The 12,873-nt window shown below is 52.7% G+C and overlaps 1 protein-coding gene across 1 annotated transcript in view; it reads right to left on the bottom strand.

Moving 5' to 3' along the window:
• Positions 1-956: 956 nt before the first annotated feature.
• Positions 957-12,873, bottom strand: part of adam15 (ADAM metallopeptidase domain 15) — a gene marked incomplete at its 3' end in the record, with an annotated part of 46,399 nt that continues 34,482 nt past the window's right edge. The window contains exons 13-19 of the mRNA XM_080184228.1: positions 12,016-12,108; positions 9,131-9,326; positions 7,096-7,204; positions 5,286-5,481; positions 4,820-4,897; positions 3,359-3,470; positions 957-1,092 (exon numbers count right to left, since the gene is read on the bottom strand). Coding sequence (XP_080040354.1) covers positions 957-1,092; positions 3,359-3,470; positions 4,820-4,897; positions 5,286-5,481; positions 7,096-7,204; positions 9,131-9,326; positions 12,016-12,108 — 920 coding nt within the window. The remainder of the gene's footprint in view (positions 1,093-3,358; positions 3,471-4,819; positions 4,898-5,285; positions 5,482-7,095; positions 7,205-9,130; positions 9,327-12,015; positions 12,109-12,873) is intronic.

Below are 12,873 nucleotides of genomic sequence, written 5' to 3'. Positions count from 1 at the left end.
TGGGGGAGAGAGTGGGGCAGTGGGATTAGTTTGGGGATTGATACAGGGCTATGGGGAGAGAGCGGGGCAGTGGGATTAGTTTGGGGATTGATACAGGGCTATGGGGAGAGAGCGAGGGCAGTGGAATTAGTTTGGGGATTGATACAGGTCTATGGGGAGAGAGCGGGGCAGTGGATTAGTTTGGGATTGATACAGGGCTATGGGGAGAGAGCGGGGGCAGTGGGATTAGTTTGGGGATTGATACTGGGCTATGGGGAGAGAGCGGGGCAGTGGGATTAGTTTGGGGATTGATACAGGGCTATGGGGAGAGAGCGGGGGCAGTGGGATTAGTTTGGGGATTGATACAGGGCTATGGGAGAGAGCGGGGGGCAGTGGGATTAGTTTGGGATTGATACAGGCTATGGGGAGAGAGCGGGGGCAGTGGGATTAGTTTGGGGATTGATACAGGGCTATGGGGAGAGAGCGGGGCAGTGGGGTTAGTTTGGGGATTGATACAGGGCTATGGGGAGAGAGCGGGGCAGTGGGATTAGTTTGGGGATTGATACAGGGCTATGGGGAGAGAGCGGGGCAGTGGGATTAGTTTTGGGGATTGATACAGGGCTATGGGGAGAGAGCGGGACAGTGGGATTAGTTTGGGGATTGATACAGGGCTATGGGGAGAGAGCGGGGCAGTGGGATTAGTTTGGGGATTGATACAGGGCTATGGGGAGAGAGGGGCAGTGAATTAGTTTGGGGATTGATACAGGGCTATGGGGAGAGGTTTGGGGATTGATACAGGGTTAAGAGGATTCTCGAAAGGTGTGGGAGGACCCCAGTATCACAAGAAGTAAGTGAGGGGTGTCTCGCTTGCTATATTGAAGGCATCTCACCCTGCACAGACCCCGGGACAGCCCCACACTGTCCTGAGGTTCTCAGTCTTCTACATAGCTTCTGTCAGATAATCAATGCCATCTTACCTGTGCCTCTGGGGGCTTCCCTTCCCCAGTTTCTGGATCTTTGCTCGGAGTTGATCCCGTTTAATGTAGCAGAAGCAGATAACTGCGACAAACAGTAGAAAGATCACTAATAATGTTATCAGCAAGGCGCTTTTACCTGCGAATGGGATTAAAAAAAAAAGATTTGATTTATTATTGTCACGTGTATTGGGGCACAGTGAAAAGTATTGTTTCTTGCGCGCTACACAGACAAAGCATACTGTTCACAGAGTACAAAGGGGAGATGGAAAGGAGTACAGAATGTAGGGTTAGTCCTAGCTAGGGTGCAGAGAAAGAGCAACTTAATGTAAGGTAGGTCCATTCAAACTCGTCCATGCCTCCCAGTTTTTAAACCCCCTAAGCTCATCCCAATTGCCCACATTTGGCCCACATCCCTCTACACCCATCTTACCCATGTAGCTGTCTCAACGCTTTTTAAAAGACAAAATTGTACCCACCTCGACGACTGCCTCTGGCAGCTCGTTCCAGACGCTCACCACCCTCTGTGTGGAAAAAATTGCCCCTCTGGACTCTTTTGCATCTCTCCCCTCTCACCTTAAACCTCTGCCCTCTAGTTTTAGACTCCCCTACCTTTGGGGAAAAGATGTTGGCTGTAGCAATGATGGCACAGTGGGTTAGCACTGCTGTCTCACAGCGTCAGGGACCTGGGTTCAATTCCCCGGGTCAGGTCACTGTCTGTGTGGAGTCTGCATGTTCTCACTGTGTCTGCGTGGGTTCCTCCGGATGTCCCAGTTTTCTCCCACAGTCCAAAGATGTGCTCGTCAGGCGGATTGGCCATGCTAAATTGTCCCTCAGTGTCCAAAGATGTGTAGGTCAGGGTGGATTGGCCATGCTAAATTGCCCCTTAGTGTCCAAAGATGTGTAGGTTAGGTGGATTGGCCGTGCTAAATTGTCCCTCAGTGTCCAAAGATGTGCAGGTTAGGGTGGATTGGCCGTGCTAAATTGCCCCTTAGTGTCCAAAGATGTGTAGGTTAGGGTGGATTGGCCATGCTAAATTGCCCCTTAGTGTCCAAAGATGTGTAGGTTAGGGTGGATTGGCCATGCTAAATTGCCCCTTAGTGTCCAAAGATGTGTAGGTTAGGGTGGATTGGCCATGCTAAATTGTCCCTTGGTGTCCAAAGATGTGCAGGTTAGGGTGGATTGGCCATCATAAATTGTCCCTCAGTGTCCAAAGATGTGTAGGTTAGGGTGGATTGGCCATGCTAAATTGTCCCTTATTATCAGGGAGATTAGCAGGGTAAATATGTGGGGTTACGGGAATAGGGCCTGGTGGGATGGTGGTCAGTGTAGACTCGATGGGCCAAATGGCCTCCTTCTGCACTGTAGGGATTCTATAAATCTATCTCGTTAATCTATGCGCCTCATTATTTTATAGACCTCTATAAGATCACCCCTCAGCCTCCTACGCTCCAGAGAAAAAAGCCTCTCCTTGTATCTCAATCCATCAAGTCCCGGTAGCATCCTAGTAAATCTTTTCCGCGCTCTTTCTAGTTTAATAATATCCTTTCTATAATAGGGTGACCAGAACTGAACACAGTATTCCAAGTGTGGCCTTCCCAATGTCTTGTACAACTTCAACAAGACGTCCCAACTCCTGTATTCTGACCGATGAAACCAAGCCTGTCAAATGGTGCGTCCGCACTTGGAGTATTGCATACAGTTCTGGGTCACCGCGTTGTAGGAAGGATGTGGAGGCATTGGAAAGGGTGCAGAGGAGGTTGACCAGGATGTTGCCTGGTACGGCGGGAAGGTCTTACGAGGAAAGGCTGAGGGACTTGAGGCTGTTTTCGTTAGAGAGAAGAAGGTTAAGAGGTGACCTAATTGAGGCATACAAGATGATCAGAGGTGGACAGTGAGAGCCTTTTTCCTCGGATGGTGACGGCTAACACGAGGGGACATAGCTTGAAATTGAGGGGTGGTAATTACAGGACGGATGTCAGAGGAAGGTTCTTTACTCAGAGGGTAGTAAGGGCGTGGAATGCCCTGCCTGCAGCAGTTGTGGACTCGCCAACTTTAAGGGCGTTCAAATGGTCAGTGGATAGGCATATGGATAACATTGGACTAGCTTAGGGTAGAGGGTCATTAGATTGGTTCCACTGGTCGGCACAACATCGAGGGCCGAAGGGCCTGTACTGCGCTGTAATGTTGTATGTTCTATGAGAGGGGGAGAGGGGAGAGGGCAGGGGGAGAGGACGGGCGGGAGACAGAGGGCGGGAGAGAAGGGGGAGGGAGATTAGGAGAGATGGCAACAGGAGAATTGTGAATGTCCATCCTATCGGGAATATACTTGCAACAATTCTGCGCAGAGCCGCACCGGGGGAGAGTAGAGGGTCATCAGTAAACACCGGCCGAGGGGTACCTACCTCCCGGTTGCTGCACGGGTCCACTATCCAAACTGCCCCCATAACCAGCGCTCTGACAGTGGGGGGGAGCCCAGCCAGTGTCACAGTGACAATTATCATTACTGTTACATATCTAGGAGAGAGAGACAGAGACAGAGAGGTCAGCAACACAGGGGGAACGGAAAGGGAAAAGGGGGTTCGATCCATTGGGATTGTGTACGGTGGGAGTGAACGGGAAGGGGATTGGGATTGTGTACAGTGGGAGTGAACGGGAAGGGGTTTGGGATTGGGATTGTGTACAGTGGGAGTGAACGGGAAGGGGGATTGGGATTGTGTACAGTGGGAGTGAACGGGAAGGGGTTTGGGATTGGGATTGTGTACAGTGGGAGTGAACGGGAAGGGTTTGGGATTGGGATTGTGTACAGTGGGAGTGAACGGGAAGGGGTTTGGGATTGGGATTGTGTACGGTGGGAGTGAACGGGAAGGGGGGATTGGGATTGTGTACAGTGGGAGTGAACGGGAAGGGGTTTGGGATTGGGATTGTGTACAGTGGGAGTGAACGGGAAGGGGTTTGGGATTGGGATTGTGTACAGTGGGAGTGAACGGGAAGGGGTTTGGGATTGGGATTGTGTACAGTGGGAGTAAACGGGAAGGGGGATTGGGATTGTGTACAGTGGGAGCGAATGGGAAGGGGATTGGGATTGTGTACAGTGGAGTGAACGGGAATGGGTTTGGGATTGGGATTGTGTACAGTGGGAGTGAACGGGAAGGGATTGGGATTGTGTACAGTGGGAGTGAACGGGAAGGGGATTGGGACTGGGATTGTGTACAGTGGGAGTGAATGGGAAGGGGTTTGGGATTGGGATTGTGTACAGTGGGAGTGAACGGGAAGGGGTTTGGGATTGGGATTGTGTACGGGATTGTGTACAGTGGGAGTGAACGGGAATGGGTTTGGGATTGGGATTGTGTACAGTGGGAGTGAATGGGAAGGGGTTTGGGATTGGGATTGTGTACAGTGGGAGTGAATGGGAAGGGGTTTGGGATTGGGATTGTGTACAGTGGGAGTGAATGGGAAGGGGTTTGGGATTGGGATTGTGTACAGTGGGAGTGAACGGGAAGGGGTTTGGGATTGGGATTGCGTACAATGGGAGTGAACGGGAAGGGGGATTGGGATTGTGTACAGTGGGAGTGAACGGGAAGGGGTTTGGGACTGGGATTGTGTACAGTGGGAGTGAACGGGAAGGGGTTTGGGATTGGAATTGTGTACAATGGGAGTGAACGGGAAGGGGTTTGGGATTGGGATTGTGTACAGTGGGAGTGAATGGGAAGGGTTTGGGATTGGATTGTGTACAATGGGAGTGAACGGGAAGGGGTTTGGGATTGGGACTGCGTACAATGGGAGTGAACGGGAAGGGGTTTGGGATTAGGATTGTGTACAATGGGAGTGAATGGGAATGTTGATATCTGGAGGATTTGTCTTACCCCGTGGTTATGACATTTCTGGAGACACTCATCGACTTTGAAGATGGAGATATCTTGGCAAGTTCTATTAACACACGCCTAAAGAGAGAACAAGAGGGTTAGTGGAAAGAATGGGGGTTAAAAATAGGAGCCATTCAACGCCTCCAGACAAATCCATCTCAGCACCGGACCCTCCCACAGTGCGACGCTCCCTCAGCACCGACCCTCCACAGTGCGGCACTCCCTCAGCCCTGACCCTCCCACAGTGCGGCGCTCCCTCGGCACCGACCCTCCCACAGTGCGGCACTCCCTCGGCACCGACCCTCCCACAGTGCGGCGCTCCCTCGGCACCGACCCTCCCACAGTGCGGCGCTCCCTCGGCACCGGCACCGACCCTCCCACACAGTGCGGCGCTCCCTCGGCACCGACCCTCCCACAGTGCGGCACTCCCTCGGCACTGACCCTCTGACCTCTCCGGTTCCTGTACCTTGTTTTTGCCACATGCCGTCCCTGGCATTACCATCGCAGGATCGGCAATATCATCCCCAAAGTTGAAGAATGTTCTGCGGCAGCTGTACTCTTCCTGGCCAACCCTAATATTGGTCACCAGGACTTCCGCACTCGATCCCAGGATTGGTCTGTCATTCCCTCCCTGGCACTGGATCTTCCCACACTTGGCATCCCTGCAAACAACATCGTTCACTCATTAGTGTCACAGGAGTGGCTTACATTAACACCGCAATGAAGTTACTGTGAAAATCCCCCACATTCCTGTTTGGGTTACACTGAGGGAGAATTTAGCACGGCCAATCCACCCTAACCTACACATCTTTGGACACTAAGGGACAATTTAGCACGGCCAATCCACCCTAACCTACACATCTTTGGACACTAAGGGACAATTTAGCATGGCCAATCCCCTAACCTGCACATCTTTGGACACTAAGGGACAATTTAGCACGGCCAATCCACCCTAACCTACACATCTTTGGACACTAAGGGACAATTTAGCATGGCCAATCCACCCTAACCTGCACATCTTTGGACACTAAGGGACAATTTAACATGGCCAATCCACCCTAACCTACACATCTTTGGACACTAAGGGACAATTTAGCATGGCCAATCCACCCTAACCTGCACATCTTTGGACACTAAGGGACAATTTAGCATGGCCAATCCACCCTAACCTGCACATCTTTGGACACTAAGGGACAATTTAGCATGACCAATCCACCCTAACCTGCACATCTTTGGACACTAAGGGACAATTTAGCATGGCCAATCCACCCTAACCTACACATCTTTGGACACTAAGGGACAATTTAGCATGGCCAATCCCCCCTAACCTACACATCTTTGGATACTAAGGGGCAATTTAGCATGGCCAATCCACCCTAACCTACACATCTTTGGACACTGAGGGACAATTTAGCATGGCCAATCCACCCTAACCTACACATCTTTGGATACTAAGGGGCAATTTTAGCATGGCCAATCCACCCTAACCTACACATCTTTGGACACTGAGGACAATTAGCATGGCCAATCCACCCTAACCTACACATCTTTGGACACTAAGGGACAATTTAGCACGGCCAATCCACCTGAACCTACACATCTTTCGGACTGTGGGAGGAAACCGGAACACCCGGAGGAAACCCACGCAGACACGGGGAGAAGGTGCCGACTCCACGCAGGTGCGAGCCGGGAATCGAACCCGGGTCCCTGGCGCCGTGAGGCAGCAGCGCTAACCCCACCGTGCCACCCTAACCAAACACTGGAGTGGTTCCATTCAGCAACCGTCTGCATTTATATAACACCTTTACACGTCTTCTGTTTCAGCTCTGCACAGAAGGCGGGCAGAGGGGGAGGGGGAGGTGAGGGGAGGGAGGGGGAGGCGAGGGGGAGGGACGGGGGGGGCGAGGGGGAGGGACGGGGCGAGCGAGAAATAGAGTGAGAGACAGAGACCCACGCAGACACAGGGGGAGAAGATGCAGACTTCTCTCAGGCAGTGACGCGAGTGGGAATCACTGCTGCCTCACAGCGGCATCACCCCTGTGCCTGCGCGCCGCCCGTAAGCAACTGAGGCCGAAAACCTCGTGTGGTTTCAAGAAGAATTAGATAGTGATCTTGGGACGAGAGGGATGGAGGGATATGGGAGGGTTAGGGGGAGATGAGGATATTGAATTTGATAACCAGCCGTGAATTCATAATGAATGGTGGAGCAGGGCCGAATGGGGGAGGGGGAGGAGGATATGGGAGGGGGGCAGGGGAGAAAGTGGAACCTCACTCACTCGGCAGAGCAGCTCACGAAGGTGCCGTCTGGGAGCTCCCCGCAGTTCCCATACTTGTCCCCCTTCTTATTCACCAGGGCAAAGCAGATATCGTGGGCTTGAACAGAACCTGGGAGAAGATTAGAGTGGTCAGAGTACAGCCAATCCCTTGCCTGCCAGTGTATCCCACTCCCTCGCCCGCCGGTGTATCCTACTCCCTCGACAGTCAGTGTATCCCACTCCCTCGCCTGCCGGTGTATCCCACTCCCTCGCCTGCCGGTGTATCCTACTCCCTCGACAGTCAGTGTATCCCACTCCCTTGCCGGTCAGAGTATAGCCAATCCCTCGCCGGTCAGAGTATCGCACTCCTTCGCCGGTCAGTGTAGCCCACTCCCTCGTCGGTCAGTGTAACCCACTCGCTCACCGGTCAGTGTAACCCACTCCCTCGTCGGTCAGTGTAACCCACTCGCTCACCGGTCAGTGTAACCCACTCCCTCGCCAGTCAGTGCATCCCATTCCCTCGCCAGTCAGTACATCTCACTCCCTCACTGGTCAGTACATCCCACTCGCTCACTGCCCACTCCCTCACTGGTCAGTACATCCAACTCCCTCACTGGTCAGTACATCCCACTCCCTCACTGGTCAGTACATCCCACTCCCTCACTGGTCAGTACATCCCACTCCCTCACTGGTCAGTACATCCCACTCCCTCACTGGTCAGTACATCCCACTCCCTCGCTGGTCAGTACATCCCACTCCCTCGCTGGTCAGTACATCCCACTCCCTCGCTGGTCAGTACATCCCACTCCCTCGCTGGTCAGTACATCCCACTCCCTCACTGGTCAGTACATCCCACTCCCTCACTGGTCAGTACATCTCACTCCCTCACTGGTCAGTACATCTCACTCCCTCACTGGTCAGTATATCCCAACCGCCACCCACCCTCCCAAAACAACCACAGGAGTGAATACACAAGATGACTATTCTACAGCTTTGAGAGAGATAGGGAGGGGGGTGTAGGGGCTGGAGGAGGTTACAGAGATAGGGAGGGGGTGTAGGGGCTGGAGGAGGTTACAGAGATAGGGAGGGGGTGTAGGGGCTGGAGGAGGTTACAGAGATAGGGAGGGGGTGTAGGGGCTGGAGGAGGTTACAGAGATAGGGAGGGGGTGTAGGGGCTGGAGGAGGTTACAGAGATAGGGAGGGGGTGTAGGGGGCTGGAGGAGGTTACAGAGGTAGGGAGGGAGTGTAGGGAGGCTGGAGGAGGTTACAGAGATAGGGAGGGGGTGTAGGGGGCTGGAGGAGGTTACAGAGATAGGGAGAGGGTGTAGGGGGCTGGAGGAGGTTACAGAGGTAGGGAGGGAGTGTAGGGAGGCTGGAGGAGGTTACAGAGATAGGGAGGGGATGTAGGGGGCTGGAGGGGGTTACAGAGATAGGGAGGGGGGTAGGGGGCTGGAGGAGGTTACAGAGGTAGGGAGGGAGTGTAGGGAGGCTGGAGGAGGTTACAGAGATAGGGAGGGGGTGTATGGGGCTGGAGGAGGTTACAGAGATAGGGAGGGGGTGTAGGGGGCTGGAGGGGGTTACAGAGATAGGGAGGGGGGGTAGGGGGCTGGAGGAGGTTACAGAGATAGGGAGGGGGGTGTAGGGGGCTGGAGGGGGTGACAGAGATAGGGAGGGGGTGTAGGGGACTGGAGGGGGTTACAGAGATAGGGAGGGGGTGTAGGGGACTGGAGGGGGTTACAGAGATAGGGAGGGGGTGTATGGGGCTGGAGGAGGTTACAGAGATAGGGAGGGGGTGTAGGGGGCTGGAGGGGGTTACAGAGATAGGGAGGGGGGGTAGGGGGCTGGAGGAGGTTACAGAGATAGGGAGGGGGGTGTAGGGGGCTGGAGGGGGTTACAGAGATAGGGAGGGGGTGTAGGGGACTGGAGGGGGTTACAGAGATAGGGAGGGGGTGTAGGGGACTGGAGGAGGTTACAGAGATAGGGAAGGGGGGTGTAGTGGGGGGCTGGAGGAGGGAGATAGGATACAGAGATATCACTGAAATGAACGTGGACTCACCTGGTCCCCAGAGAACCTGGCACTGAAGCTCGTAAGTGAGGCAGGCTCCATTGTAGCAGTAGGCCTTGGCTTCGTCGCAACTGTGGCCATTCTTGAGGAAGACATTTGGGGGACAGTAGGGGGAGGATCCGGTGCAGTATTCCGGCAAATCGCAGTCTCCCAGAGGGGGGCGGCAGAGAGTAGCCGCGGGTTTCAGCTGTGGAGAGGGGGGGTCAAAATAATGGCGTCAAGCAAACGTGACCTCTGACCTTTGGCCCTCTCCTGGGCTGGGCCAGGGTGCAAGTCAAAGTCTTGCCTTCAATCGATCTCTGGGTTCGATTCCCGTCAGGCAGCCCCCAGCCCATATTCCAGGCCCAATTTCCCCCTATTTCGGGACTGAGGGAGTGCCCCACAGTCTGGGGCGTCACCTTCCGAGGATGGTATAGAGGGTCATCGAGGTTTACAGCATGGACACAGGCCCTTCGGCCCAACTTGTCCATGTTGCTCCCTTTTTAAATCCGTAAGCTAATCCCAATTGCCCACGTTGGGCCCATATCCCTCTACACCCATCGTCCCCATGTAATGGTCTAAAAGACAAAATTGTCCCCGCCTCTACTACTGCCTCTGGCAGCTCGTTCCAGACACTCACCACCCTCTGGGTGAAAAAATTGCCCCTCTGGACCCTTTTGTATCTCTCCCCTCTCACCTTAAACCTACGCCCTCTAGTTTTAGACTCCCCTTCCCTTGGGGAAAAGATATTGACTATCTAACTGATCTGTGCCCCTCGTTATTTCATAGACCTCTACAAGATCACCCCTCTACACTCCAGAGAAAAAAGTCCCAGTCTATCCAGCCTCGCCCCAATCCATCAAGTCCCGGGAGCATCCTAGTAAATCTTTTCCGCGCTTTTTCTAGTTTAATAATATCCTTTCTATAATAGGGTGACCAGAACTGTACACAAGTGTGGCCTTCCCAATGTCTTGTACAACTTCAACAAGACGTCCCCAACTCCTGTATTCAATGTTCTGACCAATGAAGAGAAGGAAGTAGATGTCGCTCTTGGGGCTAAAGGGATTGAGGGATATTGGTGGGGGGGAGGAATCAGGATATTGGATTTGATGAGCAGCCGTGACCGTAATGAATGGTGGAGCAGGCTGGGAAGGGCTGAATGGCCTCTTCCTGCTTCGAGTTTCTATGTATGACACTGAGGGGCAATTTATCGTCAATCCCCGCTAACCTACACATCTTTGGACACTAAGGGACAATTTAGCACGGCCAATCCACCCTAACCTACACATCTTTGGACACTAAGGGGCAATTTAGCACGGCCAATCCACCCTAACCTGCACATCTTTGGACACTAAGGGGCAATTTAGCACGGCCAATCCACCCTAACCCGCACATCTTTGGACACTAAGGGACAACTTAGCATGGCCAATCCACCCTAACCTACACATCTTTGGACACTAAGGGACAACTTAGCATGGCCAATCCACCCTAACCTAGACATCTTTGGACACTAAGGGGCAATTTAGCATGGCCAATCCACCCTAACCTAGACATCTTTGGACACTACGGGACAATTTAGCATGGCCAATCCACCCTAACCTACACATCTTTGGACACTAAGGGACAACTTAGCATGGCCAATCCACCCTAACCTACACATCTTTCGACACTAAGGGACAATTTAACATGGCCAATCCACCCTAACCTACACATCTTTGGACACTAAGGGACAATTTAGCATGGCCAATCCACCCTAGCCTACACATCTTTGGACACTAAGGGACAACTTAGCATGGCCAATCCACCCTAACCTAGACATCTTTGGACACTACGGGACAACTTAGCATGGCCAATCCACCCTAACCTAGACATCTTTGGACACTAAGGGGCAATTTAGCATGGCCAATCCACCCTAACCTAGACATCTTTGGACACTACGGGACAACTTAGCATGGCCAATCCACCCTAACCTACACATCTTTGGACACTAAGGGACAATTTAGCATGGCCAATCCACCCTAACCTACACATCTTTGGACACTAAGGACAACTTAGCATGGCCAATCCACCCTAACCTACACATCTTTGGACACTAAGGGACAATTTAGCATGGCCAATCCACCCTAACCTGCACATCTTTGGACACTAAGGGGCAATTTAGCACGGCCAATCCACCCTAACCTGCACATCTTTGGACACTAAGGGACAACTTAGCATGGCCAATCCACCCTAGCCTACACATCTTTGGACACTAAGGGACAATTTAGCATGGCCAATCCACCCTAACCTGCACATCTTTGGACACTAAGGGACAATTTCGCATGGCCAATCCACCCTAGCCTACACATCTTTGGACACTAAGGGACAACTTAGCATGGCCAATCCACCCTAACCTACACATCTTTGGACACTAAGGGACAACTTAGCATGGCCAATCCACCCTAACCTACACATCTTTGGACATTAAGGGCAATTTAGCACGGCCAATCCACCCTAACCTCCACATCACTGGGAGGAAACCAGAGCACCCGGAGGAAAAACACGCAGGCACGAGATGGATTACGTGCAAACTCCGTGTACGGTGACCCAAGCCGGGAATCGAACCCAGGTCCCTGGTGCTGTGAGGCAGCAGTGCTAACCCACAATGCTACCGCACCGCCTCATAAAGAGGCCTGCCCTCTCTGGGAATAGGTCACAGGGCTGAGGTAGAGGTGGCTGGACTGGTAAAGCACAAGTCCCTTCCTTTCCAGATTCGAATCTCACCACAGTCGATGGTTAAATTGGACTGGGAAGCAAATCTCCTCGACTGTGGCCCTCCTGTCAGTGGCTCTATCCCCGCCGCCAAGATGCTAGGCCGAGAATCGAGCACGTGCCCACGCGGAATGGCGAACTCTTACCTTGCAGTTGGCACAGCAGGCACCTTCCGATGAACATTCTGCCCCCGGGACCAACTTGCAACTGGTGGCGTTGCAACAGGGGTCATCACACTCCTGACATGGGGTGGGGGGGGAGGTGGGGGAAGAGAAAACAGAGTCACCAGAAGACATTTGAGGCCTTAACAAGTCGCCACAACGCTGCAAAGGCCTGGACAATTCCAACTGGCCTTCTCGAAAATCCCCAAAGACTTCTGAGGCCTAGCCAATCGTCAAGCTGAAAGAAAAGACCTGAGAAATTTAATTGTCCATTTCTGGAAGTTACCCAAGACTTTTGAGGCCTAAGACGAGGTTGCCATGGTTAAAAAAAAAGGCCGAAGAAACTTAATTGGGCATTCTCAAAGTGACCAAAGGCTTTTGAGAGCTGGTCAGTTGCCACGGTGACTGGAGGCCTGAGCAATTCAATCGAGCATTTCTGAAAGTGACCAAAGGCTTTTGAGGCCTAGTCAGTTGCCATGGTGACGTGAAGGCCTGAGAAATTTAACTAGCCATTTCTGAAAGTGACCAAGGGCTTTTGAGGCCTAGATGGTTGCCACGGTTAAAAAGAAGGCCTAAGAAACCCAAGTGGGCGTGTTCAAACTTACCAAAAGTTATTGAGGCCTAGTTAGTTGCCATGGTGACGTGAAGGCCTGAGAAATTTAATTGGCCATTCCAAAATTGGACACTAAGGGGAACTTAGCGCAGCCAATCCCCGTAACCTGCACAATTGTGGACACTAAGGGACAATTTAGCATGGCCAATCCACCCTAACCTGCACATCTTTGGACACTAAGGGACAATTTAGCATGGCCAATCCACCCTAACCTACAGATCTCTGGATAC

The sequence above is a fragment of the Carcharhinus amblyrhynchos genome, unplaced genomic scaffold, assembly GCF_965287045.1.
Source record: "Carcharhinus amblyrhynchos unplaced genomic scaffold, sCarAmb.v2.hapA scaffold_621, whole genome shotgun sequence".
In the NCBI taxonomy this organism is placed as follows: Eukaryota; Metazoa; Chordata; class Chondrichthyes; order Carcharhiniformes; family Carcharhinidae; genus Carcharhinus; species Carcharhinus amblyrhynchos.
This window is presented reverse-complemented; position numbering and strand designations above follow the sequence as displayed.